Here is a 21,147-nt window from a genome sequence, read left to right as displayed (position 1 = left end):
CCAAAGGTAGCTAAGCTTTGGCACTTCTCTGAGTCTTTTGAGATGTTGAAATTCATTTCCTTCAAGTTGATTACTGACACAGTGCTAACCATCTGTTAGGAATGTTGAAAATGTTGAGAAATTTCCAAATATTAATATATTTGGAACTTTTTCCCCTTGACTTCAATATGGACAGAACCATTGAATAATAAAAAAAAATGTTGTGCCTATATTGTATATTAATAACATGTTTTTATTAGCTTTTTCTGTTTGTTTTTTGCAGGTCAGCTATCACCATATTTCCTCAGAGGACAGATGGCAAACATGATTTTCGAGTGTGGAACAGTCAGCTGATTCGCTATGCTGGCTACAAACAGCCTGATGGACGGATCCTGGGAGATCCTGCTAATGTTGAATTCACAGAGGTACACATGAGGAGTTGTGCTATTAAATGAGTAAAGTAATGTTTTTTTTCTTTTATTATCCTATTTGTTCGAAACTTACATGTAGTGTTTGGTCATTAGATTTGCATGCAGCTTGGATGGAAAGCTCCAAAGGGTCGTTTTGATGTTCTGCCCCTTCTGCTGCAAGCCAATGGGAATGACCCTGAGCTGTTTGAGATCCCTGAAGACCTCATTCTTGAGGTGCCAATCACACATCCAAAGTGAGTTATGTCTTTCATCTTGAAAATGCAAAAAAAGAAAAGAAAAGAAAGAAAAAGAAAGAAAAAACATACAGAATCTAGCAAAAATAAGAAGAGAGGGGGCTGCATTAAAAGATCCACCCACTCAACATCTTTTAACAATACTTCTAAAACAATAGGGTGCTTTTAAGCCAAGAACTATGATTGGGTTATCGTCAGTTTCCAACTGTGCTGATTATTCCAAGAAAACACTGCTGCCTGTGCTTTATCTGTTGCTATGCCAGCTTTTGTGGTAACCATGGGGCTTGTTAGTGAAATTTTAACTTTCCTCCTGTTTTTTATTCTTATGTGTTCTATTACTTTTAAGAAAACTTTTTCAACAATAGCCACTGTACACATGCCATAAAAGCCATTGATATTTAAAGTGTTAAGCTGCTGCAGTCCTATAATATGTGCAATCACAGTGAAGAATTAGATATTACATCTACAGAAGTTTTCACACCTTCAAAAAGCTATACGACAGGTTATCAGTGCATCACTGCATGCTACCAAGAATATTTCAGAATCCCTTGATGTATAATTCTCACTGATAGACTCCCCTAAAATTGGCATCTCTTGCTCCATACCCTGCATCAGCTGGCCTTGAGCCTGGCAGCAGCTTGGCACAGGCCAGGACCACCAACGGTGTCTCATCATTACACAAGATTAGACCCAGCTCTGGAAATAATGCACTGAGAGCAGTGTTATCAATCCCCTTAGAGATTGCAGGGAGTGAGTGGTGGGAGGTAGATAGAGGTCCAGCTTGCTCTGTCCAGCACTGACAGTAGATTTCTTTGTGTTAATGCTTGTTTTGGCTGTCGTCCCTTTTTAAATTATGTGTCTCAGGAGTAATTACTCGCGCTCTTGAGGATTTTAGAGACCATTCACATCACTAATGAAGCAATGGATAATATCCTAAATTCAGTAGGGATTATAATGAGTAGAATTATGTGAAATAGCAGCCCTTAGCTATCATGTCCCTGTTTGCTCAGGTATGAGTGGTTTAAAGATCTGGGTCTGAAGTGGTACGGCCTCCCGGCGGTTTCCAACATGCTGCTGGAAATTGGCGGTCTGGAGTTCACGGGCTGCCCCTTCAGTGGCTGGTACATGGGCACAGAGATTGGTGTGAGAGACTTCTGTGACAGCTCACGCTACAACATTCTGGAGGTACAGTGTTGTGCCAAAATACAGTCATGTTCCATTGGAAGAAGAGAAAAGAATTTCAGGCACAGATTGACTGAAGCCATGTGCAGAGAAGAAAGCATGTATTGTGTCACTAAATGAGCCTGTCAGAATGCAGTTCTTCTTCCTCCATGTTTTGTTGCAAATCCTTTAATATAAAAGAAAACTGTGGTACTTTATACTTTAATATGTTTACCAATATATTTTTCTATAGATGGGCAAATTTAATTGTAACCTATTTTGTAATATTTAACAATCAGATCTTCAAATTATTTTAGGGCATGCAGTATAAATATATATGTGACATAGCATATAATTAGGGAGACCAGAGTGTTTGCTATTTTTGCATGTATCACATTATTCTGACAAGTGAAGAAAATTTCAGTCAGAGTCGTCCAATTATGAAGAGCACTTCAGGGCACATGGGTGCCAGCTTTGGATTTGTCTGTGCTTGCAGTGATGACGAGGGCCATTTGCTTCAGTACAGCATGACCACAGCACAGCAACTCTACACAGAAATGAAATGCTAAAGTTTATGTCACTAAAATTTTCAGTCTCAGGTATGTCAGGCATTTTTTTTTCTGTATTATATAGGAGGTGGCAAACAAAATGGCCTTAGACACCAGAAAGACATCCTCCCTTTGGAAAGATCAGGCACTCGTGGAGATCAATATTGCTGTCCTTCACAGCTACCAGGTATTGAAATCTGTGATTTGAAGTAAGTAGATTTTTAACTTCTTAAAGTTTTTAGACAGCTCCTTGGAACAACAGTGCCTACAGTTATCTTGGACTCAAAGTGGCGACTGCTGAGCAAATTCCGTGGTGAAGTGTGTTAAGCCATGTTTATAACAATTTGTTGGTGTCAAAATGACTAGATATTTGTGATCAAATTATAGCTTGATACTCCACTGGTTTATTACAAGATGTGCAGCTGTTTGTTTGTTAATAGCACTTGACCATTGTAAGCATTCAGCGTATCCATTTTAATGCACTCATGAATAATAATAAAACACTTATTTGGTTGTGACATAATTCATATCCATCCATCTATGCTACCTATTCTTAGACATGCAAAGTGACCATAGTAGACCATCATTCAGCCACAGAGTCCTTCATGAAGCACATGGAGAATGAGTTTCGGGTGCGAGGTGGCTGTCCTGGGGACTGGGTGTGGATTGTGCCTCCGATGTCAGGAAGCATCACGCCAGTTTTCCATCAAGAAATGCTTAACTACCGCCTCAGCCCTTCTTTTGAGTACCAGGTGAGTAAGTCATTCCACATACCACACACCATGAGATCTCTTTGATTTAAGATCACCTGATTTTTCTTCTCCTATGCAAAAGCCCGATCCATGGAATACCCACGTGTGGAAAGGGGTCAATGGGACACCCACAAAGAAAAGAGCCATTGGATTCAAGAAGCTTGCCAAGTAAGTGTGCTTGGTTTTACTTAATCATTCATTTCTTTTCCCTTTTTTGTCTTTGCACTGTAAGAGTCAAAGCTAAATTGCAACTCTAAATGTGAAAGATCACAAATGATTTGTATTTGTTAATTTAAGGCTAAGCAGGTATTCACTTTGCAAACAAAAGTTAGACACATGACAAAGACGCTGGCGTGCTCAGCAGTGAAATTCATCCAATCAACCCCTTAAGGAGTAATCAGAATTTTGTCAGTGTTTTGTTTGTGTATACATGCACTTGTGCGCGTGTTCTGCTATTATTATAATTGCCTTGAGGAGATGACAAGCTAGGTAATCACAACTGTCATCCATCCGTAGCTGTCTGCTACAGTGAACCAGCCTATTACTAATTTCAGAGGCTCAATAAGAAACTTTTTTTTCTTTCTATTATTCAGTTGATCTTCATCTTTGCTGCATCTCATTTGCATTGTCTTTCTCTTCACCTCTGCAGGGCTGTGAAGTTTTCAGCGAAACTCATGGGCCAAGCTATGGCCAAGAGGGTTAAAGCCACAATGCTGTTTGCTACAGAGACGGGCAAGTCGCAAGATTATGCCAAAACGCTCTGTGAAATCTTTAAGCACGCCTTTGACGCAAAGGTACCCCTTGCTCCCACCTTGCATCATCATTTCCAAAGGTTGAGAACTAGCTTATGTATCGCTGCTCTAATATCTAATTGAAAAAGGAGGAACTGAAAGACACCCCTCCCCCGAACCCCACTCTCTGGTTGATAAAGCTGAGCAGATGCCAGCTGAGTATAGATGACAAAAGGTCTGAAGAAAGAAAAGCCAATCTTTTGTTACATTTTCCTCTTGTCTCATGCAGTAAAGTGCCGCAGGTTGGAGGCAAGATTTATCCACTAAAGCATAGAACAGGGTAGTTTTAAGACAAAATCCTTCAGTGCCGCTGGGTGTGCAAATCTGTATACAAAAACCAAACAGAAACAAGAGAAAGAAGCTTCTCTCAAACACACACTATGGGATTTTTCCTCCCGGTCCTATCTTTATTTGCTCTTCCTGTTTTCCCAGTGTGATCAATCACACAAGGAGATTCATGCATGAAGATTTGTGCATGTGTGTGTCACTGTGAGTGGGCGTGTGCTGATGGATCGCAGGGCAGATGCAAACGCTTAGGGGGAATCTTGGTTGTTGTGGGGCTAAAGGCTTCTTTCTCTTCACGCCTTTGGTTGTGTGTCTTTGAGGCATATATGCATGTGAAATGCAAGTGCGGCCTGTGGCAGACAAACACCATCATGCTGAGTGGTATGCATCATGGATGCTCAATGTGTGGCAGCAGCATATTATCATCTCGTTAGAGGCGAGGACAGAGTGGTCATTACAACCTCCTCCTCTGCCAGCGGCTATGTGTTCAGCCTTAATTTACACGCTCAAGTCAGCTGTCATTTGGAGTCTGTGTCTAGGAAACAAGAGTGAGATAAACACTACACCATGTAAGTCGCTAAGCTTCCATCAGTACAACGCTCTTTTTTTTCCTGCAGGTTATGTCTATGGATGAATATGATGTTGTGGACCTGGAGCATGAAACACTGGTTTTAGTGGTGACCAGCACATTTGGGAATGGTGACCCACCTGAGAATGGAGAGGTATTTATGAATACTTAATACTTGTCAGTTATTAAGAGCTCAGCAGACACTTCTAATTGTATGTGTTTGCTCTTTTTTGCTGTAGAAATTTGGAGCCGCCTTAATGGAAATGTGCCACCCAACAACAAACACAGAAGATAGGAAGTGAGTTTGATATCTCAATCCAGCTTTTAATGTTTACTTGAGTAATTATTTTTTGTCTCTTGAGTTAAAAGCCTGTGCGTGCCTCTGCTTTTTCTTATTCTCTAGGAGCTACAAGGTCCGTTTTAACAGTGTTTCCTCTTACTCTGACACTCGGAAGTCATCCAGCGATGAACCAGAAACCAAAATTAACTTTGAGAGCACCGGACCACTTGCTAATGTCAGGTAAACAAAGCAAACTAAACAAACATAACAGGTGTTTATGTGCAAATCTATCCCTAAATTATCAAACAGGAAAGCAAGGAAATCTGGAAGGAAAACTACAAAAAATGCTTATGCTAAATAGGATAGGCACATGCTATGCTCATAGTCAATGAAATGCTGTAAAAAGAATGGTTAAATGTTGGCTTAATATCCAGGCACATTCACTTTGAAACATCAAATGGGATACATAATACATAAATATGCATTTATCATCTAATCAGTAAAAAATCTTTGAATGTTTGATTAGTTTTAGTTCTTTCAGTTCACCTCTTGTGCAGATAACAGTAGAGCCTTTGTAATGCAGGTAGCAGCATAATTGTAACTGTAATGTGATTACTGAGTTTATTACAGTAATGTGTTACATTATTGCATTACTAAAACAATGTAATGTAACACATTAAATAAATTGATTACAGTAATGTATTACTTTTGAACTTGGTCCAATCAGTACTGGTGGTAGGGAATTAGACTGCAGTGTAAAGAAATGAATAGCTCCTTTAGCAAGTTAGCAAGGAAACCCTTTAATGGAGATAAATGATGTCAACTGTCACCATGCCTGGTTTAATAAAATTAGCAAGCTGAATGGGTCCACCAGCAATATCAGATTAACATGTATAAAAAATCATGTGGTTGTCTGAATGCACAAAGTTTAGTGAGCTGTTTTGATAATACACAACTTAATTTTTTTAATCAATATATTAAAACCCCCAGTAGATATTCAGTTAACTGTGTAATACACTGTAAAATACTTTTTATTAAAAAAATAAAGGTGCAGGTCTGTTATATGGAGCTTATGAAAAGCTATGTTTTAGAGCTACGTTGCCCTCACAAGACACCAACTAAACATCTCATATTGTGGAATATGATGGATTACTTTAGGTTAAATATAATATAAATTATTTAGAATGAGCTCAGATGTAAACATGGAGGAGCAGGAGGTTTCTTCCTGTTAAAAGGGAGCTTTTCCTTCCCACTGTCAGCAGTGCTTGCTCACAGGGGGTCATATGACTGTTGGGGTCTGTTTTCTTTGTATTGTAGGGTCTTTACCTTACAATATAAGCGCCTTGAGGCAACTGTTGTTTTGATTTGGCACTATATATATATAAAATAAAATTGAACTGAATTAAGTTGAGTTCTTCCTCCATTTATGTCTAAATGGAGGGTTTTCCTTGTAGCGTTTCCTCAGTGCATACTCCACATGAGGATGGCTATAAAACTCCTTTCGGATAAAAATCTTATTGCAGCTGACAGTTTGCTGATCAGCTAAGGAAGAAAAGACAACAGAGATTTTGCTCAAACTTGGATCAGATGTGAGCTGACTTCCTCACGGCAAAGAAGTGGAAAGAGATGTTGTCTGCCTTCAAAAAACAAAGTGATCTGTTTCATGTTTATGTCCATCTAAACTCAGACAGGACACGTATTTATAAATACATCAGCTGTTTTCAACTGTTTGACATATTCTGAGAGGAAGGAAAGGGCAAGTTTCTAACATGGACACAGTGGTGGTGGTTTGCAGTTGTGTATGTTTGTGTTTTATTTCTTGTTTTTTTTTTTTTTTAACACTACCTGTCTCTCAGTCTCTGTGTTTTCTTCATGTATGTGTGTCTCTGTTTAGGTTCTCGGTGTTTGGCCTTGGCTCCAGGGCCTACCCACACTTCTGCGCCTTTGCCCACGCTGTGGACACACTGTTTGAAGAGCTAGGGGGTGAGCGCATCCTACGCATGGGAGAGGGAGATGAGCTGTGTGGCCAGGAGGAGTCATTCAGAACATGGGCCAAGAAAGTTTTTAAGGTTGGTTTCCTGGGCTGAGACCCTTTGGGCGTGGTTAAAGGTGGTGTATTTGGAAAGTGTACATTATGAACCTAGAGTTAAGCTTTATCTCAAGACCGGTATGTTAGTTACTTGTCAAGTAGCTGTTCATCCCAGTACAATCCTCTTTCTGTTGTTTTTTTTTCTTGGAGATTATGTATTATGAATTTCAGGAGCGGGACCACACCTCCAAACACACTCATTCCAGGTGTCCCCTACTTCTGCAAGCTGTTCATTCTCGTTTACGTGCCCCACCCAACTCTTTTGTTTATCTTCTCTGTGGCTGCTCGTGAAGGCTGCCTGCGATGTATTCTGTGTTGGTGATGACGTGAACATTGAGAAGGCCAATGACTCCTTGATCAGCAATGATCGCAGCTGGAAGAAGAGCAAGTTCCGCTTGACTTACACGGCCGAGGCCCCAGCCCTCACAGAAGGTGAAAGTTCCTCTTGGTACTTAGTTACAAAATGCTTGTGGCAACTTAATATTAAAGGGGAAAGTTCATCTGTACAAAATACCTGTAATTGATCAGCAGTGTGGTAGTACGGTTATTGATAAAGATGAGTCACTCAGCCTTTACGTGACCTGAAGCTGAGATTTGTGGCACTGGTGTGAGAAAATCAAAATGAGATTATAATAGGATTTTGAGAACTTTTCCCTAGAGGTCTCGAGTTCAAAGTACTGGACCAGATTTGAAGTGGCTCTGTTACTTAATTTCCATAAATTAATTTGGTACTTCGGCACCTTCAAACTGACACAGATTGTGACGTAAGCTTGGGGGTGGGCAAACTGGGACCCATTGACTAGTCTGCTCATTTAGCCCTGGGACCAAAGGGTAGCATTCCAGGACTTATGGCTTGGTCAGAGGATATCAGAGGATATTCCCTTCCCTGTTGAGAGAGATTAAAAGGTTGGGATCTGAAGCGAAATGGCAAATATTTCAGTATAAAGTGAGAAATATCCATAAATTTGTTCTGATTCTTTTTTTGATATTACAACAATTTTACACAATTTGGCAAGATGTGTCTTTGATGTTATTAATGATGTTAATGTTTGTTAATGATATGATTCTTTTGAAGTTCTTCAGTTAGAATTTTTTATGTATTTTGATTTGGTTTATTAGTGCTGTGGAATATAATAATATTTGAAAAAGAATCCATGTATTTATCCATGAATACATAGTATTCAGCATAATATGTCTGTGCAGCAACTTTGCTACAAAATCATTGCATTGTCTTTGCCAAAGTAGAGAGTTGTTTACATTATGCCATTATGTTAAGTTTGGATCCTGACTCTCTGAACTATATAGGGCTGGGCTGATACCCTTTTTGTGCCCTTTCCTTTACCCTTTGTGTACAGACACTCCCGTATCTGTACATAAAGCTTCTTATCAATCTCTCCCAGAAAGAAATCAAAGAAGTATTTTTTTCCAAGAAGCACAGGTCTGTTGATCAATCCATAAATAATGTATTATTTATGTCTGCTAACAGCATTATACAGCATTCACAAGAAGACAGTTTATGGAGCAAAGATGCTTGAATCTCATAATGTGACAGTTGTTTACATTATGCCATTATGTTAAGATTGGATCCTGACTCTCTGAACTATATGTACAGACATGGGAGTGCCTGTGGATATAGGGCTGGGCTAAAACCCTTTATGTACCCTTACCTTTACCCTTTATATACAGACACTTGCGTGTCTGTACATAAAACTTCTTATCGGTCTCTCCCAGAAAGAAATCAAAGAAATATTTTTTTCCAAGAAGAACATGTCTATTAATCAATCCATAAATCATGTATTATTTGTGTCTGCCAACAGCATTACACAGCATTCACAAGAAGAAAGTTTATGGAGCAAAGATGCTTGAATCTCAAAATTTACAAAGTCCAAAATCAAAGTAAGTATGCATTTACACGTGAAACACTTTTCAGACGAAAACACTTTGTCGCATATTTGTACGTTTTACCAAAATCGTAAACTAACGTTCAGTTCGTCTAATGGATTCTTCTGGTGTCCAACTCATTCATTGTTTACAGTGACATTTTAACTAAATGGAACAGACTGAAAATGGTGCAATGTTATTTCCTAAATCTCTGATCCCTTTCATAGTCGCTCCACCATATTTGTGCGGTTACACACAAACAACCACGACAGCCTGCGCTACAAGCCTGGCGACCATCTGGGCATCTTCCCTGGCAACCATGAGGACCTGGTAACAGCTCTCATAGAAAAACTGGAGGATGCTCCACCTGTCAATCAAATCGTCAAAGTGGAGTTCTTGGAGGAGAGAAACACTGCCCTAGGTGGGTATTAGCAAAGTCATGCTACTTTGCGAAAACAGTAGGCATGCAATCACGAGAATGGCATTTTAAAATCTGGGCAGGTTGTCAAAATCCAAATGTAAATAAGAAGTCACAGCAGACATCATGAAGTCACACTTTAGCAGGATATCCATGCCCAGAAATTTTTCAGTGAACTGCATATTGGCAAACAGTTGTGGTGACACCGGGTGACTTAACTGTGATTTTCTCTGTGACTGTGATGCAAGACATTTGCTAAACACAGGATTAGTGCTTATTCAAAATTCATCTCCACAATTCAAGCCCTTGTTGTTAACAACTCTCACTGTATCTAATTTTCTTTCAATTCGAGGATCACATGTTCCATACTGCTGCTTGCATTTTGGTTGTACTTTGCTAATTACAGACAACTAGACAACATATCCAAGGGTGTTGTGTATAACGTGTTAGCAAATGCTTATCACACAGAGAAATGGCTCTGATCTTCGGACTGGTTTGATACTGATTCTCAAGCTAGTTCATTTTCAGTCAACAAATTCCACATTGTCTAGCATTAGATCAAGTAGCAGGGAAACAGCATTGCTAAGAGCTTTTGCAGCAAAAACCTCCCAAAAAACAAGCCAGCAAAAAAACTGCACACACACAGACTGCTCTTATAGTTTGTTACCTCATTTTTTTTTCTTTCATCTTACACATATAAAAAACTAGTACATCATATGAATTAACTCAACTTTAACTTTATAATTTTCTGCAGGTGTAATCAGTAACTGGACAAATGAGACCCGTATCCCTCCCTGCACCATCTACCAGGCTTTCCAGTATTTCATGGATATCACGACTCCACCGAGCCCTGTGCTGCTCCAGCAGTTTGCTGCTCTAGCAACCAATGACAAACAAAGAAAGAAACTAGAGATCCTCAGTAAGGTAAATTCACTTAGTTTTCAATGTTACCATTTAATAATAATAATAATGGATTGCATTTATATAGCGCTTTTCAAGGAACCCAAAGTTGGACACCAGAAGAATCCATTAGACAAACTAACTGAACCTTAGTTTACGATTTTGATAAAACGTACAAATATGCGACCAAGTGTTTTCATCTGAAAAGTGTTTCACGTGTAAATGCATATTTACTTTGATTTACACTGACCTTTCAAATGGCTGAGCTGCAGCAGCGCTGAGTGCTTGAACTTGTTTTGTGACCAAACACATAAGGGATTTCCGATGTGTGCATGTGGGCTGTATCCAAAGATATGTTCCCCCATTTCCAATCTGAGATGAAAATGTATGCGTATTTTTAGATCACTTTTCCAAGAACTGTTCTATAAAAAGTCACCATGTGCTTAAGCTTCAACAGTAACCAACACATTCTCTGTGTTTCAAAATAAGAGAATATGGCAGATAGTTTTATGTGTCTCATAGCTGATTTGGTGCTCTTTGCACCAAGAGTACGTACAGTAGGAGTTAGCTGGCGCCAAATTAAAGCCGTTGATCGTTCTAACCCAGAGCCATCCCCCCTTGCAGTGCCTCCCACTATTCACTCTCCATTTTTGTCAATGTGTGGAAAAGGCTGGATGAGGCCAAGCAGTGACTCATATGCTCATACACAGAATTATTGTCACCAAGCAAGAGGGAAAGATGGTAGGCTTCTGAATTCAGAAAGAAGAAATTGTACAGTAGAAACAGCACTGCAGAACATGTTTTAATGAGTTAAATCTCAAGTTCATTCCTTACAGGAATAATTGTTTTGTTTTTTAACATTTCTCTTCTTGTTTTTCCAAGCAATACAAAGCAAACATGTTGCCACGTCTGGCTTATTCTCTTCTTTAAAAAAGTTAATTAAACAAATCTATCAGCTTCTCATATCTGTACAGTCCTACGCCCCCTTCTGTTTATCAAGGTTAAAAAGCCCAGGCCCCAAAGTGCTTATGGTGTTAGAGTTTTGCTATAATTATGCATTAGGTGCTTCAAACTGTCTTTTAAGCTCATATTGTGGACCACACCAGTGGGTTCTCAATGGGCATTTTGTCGCTCATTAGCAGCTTGAGAACAAAGCAAAAGTTGGTAACATATCAAAGGTTTTTTAGCCTGATGGCAGTGCTCTACTTTCCTCACATCCAAATGTCAGCGATGACACACAGAAACAGTTGGGCAGTGAATGGCGAATAGCTCTGCTTGTGGCTGCCTCCTGCTCCTGAGTGAGAAATGTTTACAGATCCAAAAGAGGAAACTATCCTCTTCTTTTCAGTTGCTGTGGAAGTTGCATTGATTTCTTAGTCTGAACGACAATAATTCAATAACTTACCATGACTAAAACTATATCAAAGAAATGTCAGCCGATACCTTTGTACCACATTGTCTTTCTCTGTGACACTCCAGGGATTGCAGGAGTATGAGGAGTGGAAGTGGTACAACAATCCCACACTGGTGGAGGTGCTAGAAGAGTTTCCTTCTATCCAGATGCCCTCCACTTTGCTGCTAACCCAGCTGCCTCTTCTGCAGCCTCGCTACTATTCTATCAGCTCCTCTCCAGACCTGCACCCAGGGGAGATCCATCTCACAGTGGCTGTGGTCTCCTATCGCGCCAGAGGTAAGGCCCTGGTACTTGAACTGCTCTAATTCCTGTCCAAGATTTTAAAAGCTGTGTAGGCGTAGCTTCAGATGCTTAGGTCTTCTCAGCTGCCTGGAGAGGTTAATTTTAGTCTACTCAGAAGACTTTTGATAGTCTGAAGTATTATGCATGTGGGTTTTATCAACATGTCAAGAATGCAAATTATACAGATATCAGGGTAATTAATATATTGCAGTTATTGGTTTATTTTTTCTTCATTTAACTAGAAAGTAGTCTGATATTTAAACATCTTTTTCAGTGATCATGTATTTTAAAGTACTAGACATACTAGACATTTCTCAAACCAGTGCAGGCCTGGTATATATTTCGGTTAAGTCAAGTCTTTGCCATGGATAAAAGGCACAGTGCCATAGCTCCTTCAAGGCTACTGCAAGGATTAAAAAAGAAAAATGAGTCAGACTCTCTGAAAACCTTCTGAAGCTACAAGAGAAATGATTGGAAGTTATCTTAGAATGTAAGTCTGCTTTACAAGGCAGCCAAAACAAAACTGTAAAAACCAGAAACACGCACTGGGAGAAAGACTTTACATATTCTGTTTATATATATGGCCACAAGCACAAACAGTATACTTCAGTCTACTTCACTGCATTATTTAGGCATGAGGCATTATTTAGGGCACGATTTAAGTGTTGTTTTTAGCACCACTGTGGCAGTATATAATCTCAGCCTGTAAAGTAGTCAGTAAGCATTACTATACCTTTTAACTGCTATCTTCTCCCACCTGTAATGTGCACTTATGTGAACATATTACTATGATTGTATAAGCAACAGCTGAATTACTGTAATTTCCCTTTAGAGGAAGAGCGTGAGGAAGAGGGGAAGATGGCTATAGCCTTGAACACATGTTAGGAACACTCTTTTCCTGTTAGTTTGTACGCTTAAAAAGAGTGGGAGGCAGAGGGGAGAGAAAAAGGTAAAGTGCTTGCTCGGTAATCATCTCTTTCAGATGGAGAGGGACCAATCCATCATGGAGTGTGTTCATCGTGGCTTAACAGGATAGAGAAGGGGGAGATGGTGCCGTGCTTTGTCCGAGGGTAAATATCAAAGTGTTTTTACAAGAAATTTTAAGGCAATGCAATCTAATCTAATCTAATCTATAATCTAATTTGCAAAAGTCTTTAGCCAACCCTTTATTTTGTTATATTTTCTAAGAGAATGGGAAGTAGGTGCAGCAATTTACTGAAGCATGCAAACATACACAGGCAAACAGTATAAAAGCTGGTATATCAGGTACAATTCTAAAGAGCTTAAAAGTCAGTATTTGGTAAGTCTTTTTTTAAGTAAGCCTTCTTGTCATTTCTTCAAATATTCTTCGGGAATAGTTCCGCTGACTTCTTGAAGGACATTCAAAGCTTGTATTTGGATGTTACCCACTTTTTGTGATAATGTCTGTCAAGATGATCCCGCACTGCTTCAAGAATGTTGAGGTCCGTTCTTTGCGAAGGCCAGTCCATGACTGGTGGTGTGTTTTGAGTGTTTTTTCTATCCAGTTGTGTTTTTACTGCATTGACAGTTCGCTTGATTGGTAACAGCTTCATTTTTCAGCATGACAATAGATCCAGACATTTTTCCAGATGGTAAACCTCACAGTACATTTCTACATTTATAATTCCATTAATTTTTACAAGATCCCCAACAACACTGGCTGAAATGCATTTCTTATTGCATTTCTTATTTCTTATAAATACTCTTTATGAGATTTTGATCTTCTTCTGTCCTCTACTTCCGCTAAATGTTTATGGACACACACTATTTCCTGCAGAGATATGCCAATTTTTTGTCTAGGAGCCCTTTGAGAATCATCTTTTTGGTACAAAGGTACAATTTTAGGCAGCCAGTGTTTAAAGAAAAGCTTTAAAAGACCTTTAGAAATCCTGGAGAACTGTTGTTCAAGGCCACATTAAAAAATACAAGAAAGTCTGGCTCCTTGGAAACATTTCATGACACGTGAAAAGGTGATGTTTGACAAAGTAAGCTGATTTGCCAAGATAGGTACCACTCTCTTGTCTGCATGCATGATATAGAGCTAATATGATTATCAATTCATTCCTTAAGACTAAAAGTGGAAATAAAAATAACCGAAATATTTGCTGTTAAAGTTCTCTAATTAGTACCTTTTATCTTTTTATGTAAAACAACTCATTTTTATCTTACCAGGAGTGTTCTTTGTAAAATTTATAAGTTTACAGTGAATAAACAAAATAAATGTGCCAGTTAGTGAGTTTTAGAGGCAATGAAAGGATTAGGAGAATTAGGGGAATCTTGACATCAAGCTATACTTACCCATATAGCTTGATGTCCCCCAACCGTGGCTCAAGAGTTGGCAGTCTTGTAATCGGAAGGTTACCGGTTCGAGCCCCGGCTCAGACAGTCTCGGTCGTTGTGTCCTTGGGCAAGACACTTCACCTCTGCGCCATGGCCAGAGGGGCCAATGGCACGATATGGCAGCCTCGCTTCTGTCAGTCTGCCCCAGGGCAGCTGTGGCTATAACTGTAGCTTGCCTCCACCAGTGTGTGAATGTGAGAGTGAATGAATAGTGGAATTGTAAAGTGCTTTAAGGATCTTGAAAAGCGCTATATAAATGCAATCCATTATTTTTATTATTAAAATACTCTATTATTCCTTTATTACATTTTATAGGCTCCATGGTAATTTGTTGGATGTTGTTTGTGTGTGTGGCATTATTTTAGTGCACCATCATTCCAGCTTCCCAAGAACAACCAAGCACCTTGCATCCTTGTGGGTCCAGGAACAGGGATTGCCCCATTCAGAAGCTTCTGGCAACAAAGACTATATGACCTTGAACAAAACGGTTGGAATTTTGTTCTCCTTCAATCCATAGAGTTACTTTTGACCAACTTATAAAAAGACTTTGCAATGTATTTTCAGTGCTTATAGATTTATTCTTCAAATTAAAGTGATAATGTAATTTTGACACTTGTACTCTGGATATCACTTCTGCATTTCCATCCAGAGCAACAAAGTAACTCTTACCTCTTATCTTCAAGGGATGAAATCCTGCCCAATGATACTGGTGTTTGGTTGTCGGCAGTCTGAGATGGACCACATCTACAAGGAGGAGACCATACAGGCCAAGAATAAAGGGGTGTTTAAGGAGCTCTACACAGCCTATTCCAGAGAGCCTGGCAAACCAAAGGTACAAGCACTAAACACGAAGGAAGTCGCTTGTAACATCTGTCTCTGGCTTGTTTAGGTAGAAATAAATTCACAAATTTGAGATGGCTGGATAAATACTTCTGTAGATATAGTGTATTTTTACTTACCAATGTCATTCTGCTGATACATTTTCATATATACATTTGTCTTTGTCCTCTTTATGCTCAATGCTTCCTTTGTTGTTGTGATTGATTCTTGCTTTGTTTACACTTCTGTTACTTTTAGCAGTGACAGTCAATACACGGATTTGAAAAGAAGAACAAAATCCACAGAGCATAATTTTTCTTACTCTGAGGTTGCTTTGTTCCTGCGCATATCAGTCTTTAGGTGGCAGTTTGCAAATTTTACTTTGTGTGTAGTGTCCTGACTCAGTTTTTCACATTGTTTCCTTTTCTGCTATTTTCACGCTTCACTTCTCCATGCACACTCATCATTTCTTCACTGCCTCTCTGTCAGAAATATGTACAGGATGTACTGCGCGAGCATCTGTCAGAGACGGTGTACCAGTGCCTGAGGCAGGAGGGTGGACACATCTACGTGTGTGGGGATGTGACAATGGCAGGAGATGTTCTCAAGACTGTCCAGCAAATCATCAAGCAGCAGGGCAACATGAGCCTGGAGGATGCTGGCTTCTTTATCAGTAAGCTTCGGGTAAGAGTGGCGGAGTTCTCTCTGCAATATCACCTCTGTTATGTTCACATTCATACTCCATTCTACCTTACTGAACCGTGAAGTAAACTTAATGTAAGGGAGATTCTAGAGTTAGTTAAAATACCTGATCAGCTGTGAAAATACTAAATGTAAGATGCTATCCATCATTGCAAAGGTAATGTTGTTTAAGGACTGGATATGGACATAAGCCCGATCACCAACTGGTATGTGAGGTCCTGTTTTGAAACCTTAACTTTTCTTTTTTTTTTAGCATTTTGGCTCTAAAGTGTAACTATATGTTACCATGTTGTTTTGGCTCACATTGGTGTTTTTGCCACTGCAGGTCCATTTTGTCAATATTGGTCATACTATGATCAGAAAGAAGGGTTATCTGATGTTTGCCCATTGGCTAATGACCTGTGATTGACAAGTGATTAACCAGTGTGTATGCAGTTTCACATTCAGACCCGCCCATCTCTCGTCACACCTGGCTTCAAATTACTCATCTTTATATTTCAAAACATGACTTCAGAAATCGATGGATGACATCATGGTAGCCAGCGTCTTTGGCTAGCTTGCTTGTCATGGTCATTTCCCATAGAATCCCATTTTAAAAGGTATATCTACAGCCTGCTAGAGAAAACGTATTATTATGCTACACACACATCTGGTAAACAGTTACTCAGCTTTGTCTCGCTACCAATCTGTTGTCATTAGGATGAGAATCGCTATCACGAGGACATCTTTGGTGTCACCCTGCGCACCTACGAGGTCACCAACCGTATTCGTTCAGAGTCCATAGCCTACATTGAGGAGAGCAAAAAAGACTCAGATGAGTAAGTGTTCTACATTTCCAGTATTTTTTTGTTTCTTTTCATATTTAGTATGTTACAAAACTGTTCTGAAATGTCAGTAAAAGTCAGAAGAATCTTTTCTTTGGTAAAATATTTTTCATGGGTAAAATAAATGACTGATGATTCACTGTGAATTCATGCTAACTTCTAATTAATCATGAGGAAAGGCTTTGTGAAAATCAGTTCTTTATTTAATATTAAGAAAATATAGAAAAATGTATTCCATCCTCAAAAAAACAAACAAATAAAAAAAAAACCAGAAAAGGATTCATATCAACTATTTTTCTATTGATCATTCACTCATTCACATCCGTACAGTAAAATCAGGACCAATTACCACTGTGGAAAAGCCCATTCATATTTATGTCAATATTGCAACTACAAGAGCAGCTTTATCTCAGAAACATTTGTAAGTCAACTTCAATCTGCAACCTGTAGTTGCTGTCGACAACAATGTGTTGTCATCACTAGCTTCAGATGAAAACAGAGCAGGTAACCATAGAAACCTGTGGAGAAGAGCATTTAAACTAACAGGATTAGAGTGAAAGCGAGTGGCTCTGCTCCATTTCTGTTTTTGTTTCCAGCGTTATTTGTGCATATTCAAGATTAGACACTTCATATACCCTCGCCATAAGAGCAAAACAAGGGCCCTACATAGCCACTATGGCTCATTAACCACCAACAAAATGCATCACAGACGATGGTTCCTGTGTGGATTGTCACTTGAATTTCACATTCGGCCATCAAAGCCCCTGCTTGCTGGATGAGTAATGACTGTAACATCTCTATTTCCATGTCTCTGTTGCTCTTTCTGTCTGTCTGTCTGCCTGCCTGTCTGTCTGTCCTTCGCACTTTTTTTTCTCTTCAGGGTTTTCTGCTCGTAGGTCGATGAATCGACAGGCTTTCTGAAAACAACAAGACACAGCACCGCTGGTTTACTAATACTGTGCCAATTTTTGTACTGTAAAAAATGGGTTTGTTTGTGTTCTTTTTTTTATATACCATTTTAATGTTTCTGTTGGGCTCTGCGATCTTGTCTGTAGCAAGTTGGAAATGTTCTGTTCTTTGAGAATCTGTTTTTGCTTGTTGATGATACTTCCAAAAATGATCTAGTGTAATGACCTGCCTCATTGTGAATGCATGACCAAGACAATATATTCAAGAAATATAATATACTCTGTGTTATTGTTACTGTTAAAAGGCTTTTATTGAGGTTTTATATTTGCAAGGAAATGTGTGGCATAGATAGTAAACTTTCATTTCTGTGTGGATTAAGTCAACTTTACTTGTTGGGAAAGTATAAGGACTGCTCAAATATATTTGGACTGTTTTTCATTATCAATATCAATCTCTTTAGTCCTTGACTAAGAAAAAGAAAAGATGTATAGGCATGCAGACAGAGAAACTGAAGGACACGTGCTGCGGACAAATTTAACGTATTGACAGGTATCCCTGAATAATGAAAACATAAATTCTGCCACTGCCTCCATAAACAGATTACCTTGCTCTTCATTGGCAATTCTTCAAAATGCATCAGCCTCTGTGCGAGTGCCATTTTTCTTAGTGTGCTCATTCTGCCATCGCATCATAATCTTTTGGGTCCCAGGTGGTGTTTGCTGAAACTGCAGCACTAATGTGCAGGGCAGCCACTAAAGACCAAACGTGAGTCAATATATCTTAAAAATAAACTTCAATGATAAACTATTAACAAAAATATAGGTCTTGAGGGCTTTTTAATTTAACATCTAAATCGTACTATGTTCAATGTGGTATAACGTATTATAATGTGTTAAATTCTAAATGTCGCGGAGGATTTTTTTTTATTTTTCATCAGCTGTTTGGAATAAGCTGTAGAGTAAATGACTAATCGGTGAGTAAATGAATAAGTAACAACTTAAAAGAATTGTTCGATATCATGGAAAATACATTTATTCACTCCAATAGGCTATCTCAGTGGCAGCTGTTTAAAACTTTGTTAAGATTTGTCCTAGATTTTGTTGTGTTTCATTGCAGCAAAGGTTGTCCAACTAAAACACAAGTCTGAAGAAGAAACGTATTTATGGGTACCTGATGTCCAGAATTAAAATGCTGCTGATATCAACAGATTGGCTGTTTCCCCCATTTCCAGGTCTTCTTACCCCTAATTGCCCATAAATCAAGTTTACTATTTTTACACTTTGGTTTTTGTACAGAATAAACTAATTAAATATAACATGTTACTCAGTGAGCTTTAATCGTGCCGTATTTGCGACCTTTGTAGAGAGCCTGTTTCCAGTCTGTATGCTAAGCTACACTAAATGGTTCTTGGCTGTAGCTTTGTATTTGCTGTAAAAACACAATATTGGTATTGATCTGTTCATTTTATTCTCAGTAAAATAGAAAGAGCCTTTTCCTTAAAACTCAAGTAATCCGTAACAAAACGTTGTTACTGAAGGGGAAAAGATGCTGCCCAGTTCGTATCTGACAGCTGTCAACTTGCTCCACTTATCACCTATTGAGCCTTTAAAATATCTATTTAACAGCATCATATCTCCTCTGCCTCTTGCCTTACATTAACATTTTGCCTACGTTTATGCATTCATCCTTTCAGTTTTTTTCTCTGCATGTTTGTGCTACCTTGTGGCTCACGCGCCACCCCTTCACTGTGACCTGACACCTGCTCAACGGCATCAGCACGCATGTGTGTATGCATGCATATGTGTGCCCTTGAAATTATCATAAGTGTGCGCATCTCTATATACGAGTGGGTGTAAAACATGCATGATCTCAGGTGTGTGTTTTTACATGATTATTCTACTTGTCTGTTACCTTGTCAAACTGCTTCGATTTTTAAAATAAGCATGAGTACCCTGCTCTGAGTCACACAAGCCTGCAGATTTAATGTTACAGATGGTGTTTTGGTAACAGAAAGCTGCCCACATGGCTTTTAGTTTTGATCGCAGCAGTTCGGTTCTATTGTTTTAAGTTCCAGCGAAGTTTCATCCAGAGACAAGAGGCAATCACACTGCCACTGTGGTCATTTGCTGCTTTCCAACGAGTCAGGGTTGTAATTTGAAAATGTATGTGCAGGGGCCACATTGTTTTTTTGATCACCCACTTTGCATTAACCTGTGGCTTTTTCTTGTCAGCTTATGTGTCTTGTTTATTCCCTTTCTTTGTCTTTATTTCAAATTAAAGATAGCTGTCAGCATGCCTAATTGATTTCATTGTGATTTTTAAATGTCCCTTCCAGTTGCTGAGAGTACTTTTTTGTTTTTCTGATTTTGCTATGTTATAGTTGGGAGATAATGGGTGGGTCCTATTTTCCCTGCTGTTGTTCATTTTGGATGAATGTCTGCTCTGATTTATTTAAACACATTTAGTTGAACTGGAATGAAAGCTGTCAAGAAAATGTCTGTTGTGTAAAATGTGCAAACAGAAAAGAATATTATATATAGCTTCTATACATATATATAAATATCAAAAGACAAAGTATAAACTATAAAAACTACCACTACAATCTTTTCTAAGAATGTATTTTGATTATGTAAATGAGCACTTTGATTCTGCTTGATTTAAAAGGAACAAAAAAAGGCCTATTCTTTGTCGTGTCTGTCATATCCTTTAGGTATGAGGGTAAAACAGCAGCATTAAACAAATGCATGATACTTTGTCTCCTGTTCATATTTAAAAAGCTCTGTCTCTTTACCAGCACTGTGTCAGTTAGTGAGACTGTTTTGAGCTTGTCTGGCCTGTCTCACGGGGCCCTGGACTGTAACAACTTTGTTGAGAGGTTCTTATTTTTTGGTGTTTGCGTATCGCTGCTGCTATGAACAACTCTGATCCAATCAGCCTCTGCTATAATGACCTTTGTTGTGTACTTAATTGAGGGTATTCCATTTAATGCATCAGCTGCAAGGACTTTGCATTTACTTACAAATAAAGAGAAACATTTACAGAATATGTAAACACATTTGCTTGGTTTGTTTTTCTTGTTTATATAAGAAAGAAACCAGAGTGGAAAGGTTTATTCAGCCAGTAGAAAGTGTTTAAGGTTGAGGCATTTTAGTTCGGGGGTGAGGTGCTCAGTTTATGAAGCAAACAATCCATTTACTTCCCCCTCCTCCTTTTCCTCCTCCTGTAAATGTTGGTTGTCATGGTTGAAAGAGTCGGCACTCAGAGTACTGAGAGTGCCATGACAACCTGTCAACAAATCAAGCCATCCAAACATGACAAAAGAACTCTGATTGGTGACTTACAGTCAGGTAGTGAAGTCCTAGCCGTTTTAATTACCACAGCAGAGTTTGCCAAGACCTTTAAGTAAGCTCTGTTGCGAGAAGACATAGTGCACCAAATCCTGCTGAAATTCAGTGCAGTGATTGAGCTCACAACGCAAATATTTTACTTGCCGTTTGGATCTAAAAGCACAAAAAAAGGA

General features: G+C 38.9%; 1 protein-coding gene across 2 annotated transcripts in view; it reads left to right on the top strand.

Annotated features, from left to right (window-relative positions):
- Positions 1-20,682, top strand: part of nos1 (nitric oxide synthase 1 (neuronal)) — a 40,446-nt gene extending 19,764 nt beyond the window's left edge. Inside the window, exons 8-29 of one of the 2 annotated variants that reach the window (XM_085295286.1) lie at positions 263-404; positions 504-643; positions 1,654-1,828; positions 2,438-2,539; positions 2,910-3,104; positions 3,187-3,272; positions 3,754-3,898; positions 4,798-4,902; positions 4,988-5,046; positions 5,152-5,268; positions 6,923-7,097; positions 7,411-7,549; positions 8,935-9,013; positions 9,226-9,419; positions 10,171-10,340; positions 11,796-12,006; positions 12,995-13,082; positions 14,739-14,860; positions 15,057-15,205; positions 15,682-15,876; positions 16,594-16,712; positions 17,599-20,682. In XM_085295286.1, coding sequence (XP_085151412.1) covers positions 263-404; positions 504-643; positions 1,654-1,828; positions 2,438-2,539; positions 2,910-3,104; positions 3,187-3,272; positions 3,754-3,898; positions 4,798-4,902; positions 4,988-5,046; positions 5,152-5,268; positions 6,923-7,097; positions 7,411-7,549; positions 8,935-9,013; positions 9,226-9,419; positions 10,171-10,340; positions 11,796-12,006; positions 12,995-13,082; positions 14,739-14,860; positions 15,057-15,205; positions 15,682-15,876; positions 16,594-16,712; positions 17,599-17,614 — 2,923 coding nt within the window. In that variant the 3' untranslated portion in view covers positions 17,615-20,682. Of the gene's footprint in view, positions 1-262; positions 405-503; positions 644-1,653; positions 1,829-2,437; positions 2,540-2,909; positions 3,105-3,186; positions 3,273-3,753; positions 3,899-4,797; positions 4,903-4,987; positions 5,047-5,151; positions 5,269-6,922; positions 7,098-7,410; positions 7,550-8,934; positions 9,014-9,225; positions 9,420-10,170; positions 10,341-11,795; positions 12,007-12,994; positions 13,083-14,738; positions 14,861-15,056; positions 15,206-15,681; positions 15,877-16,593; positions 16,717-17,598 lie in introns of those variants that run through there. The other variant, XM_085295287.1, reaches the window with a different exon arrangement.
- Positions 20,683-21,147: the final 465 nt, after the last annotated feature.

This window comes from Mchenga conophoros, linkage group LG12 (assembly GCF_057382185.1).
Source record: "Mchenga conophoros isolate Kocher_MC1m ecotype Shallow Benthic linkage group LG12, M_conophoros_male_GT1.1, whole genome shotgun sequence".
Classification (NCBI taxonomy): Eukaryota; Metazoa; Chordata; class Actinopteri; order Cichliformes; family Cichlidae; genus Mchenga; species Mchenga conophoros.
The sequence above is the reverse complement of the archived record's forward strand: the minus strand, read 5'-3'. Positions and strand labels throughout refer to the sequence as shown.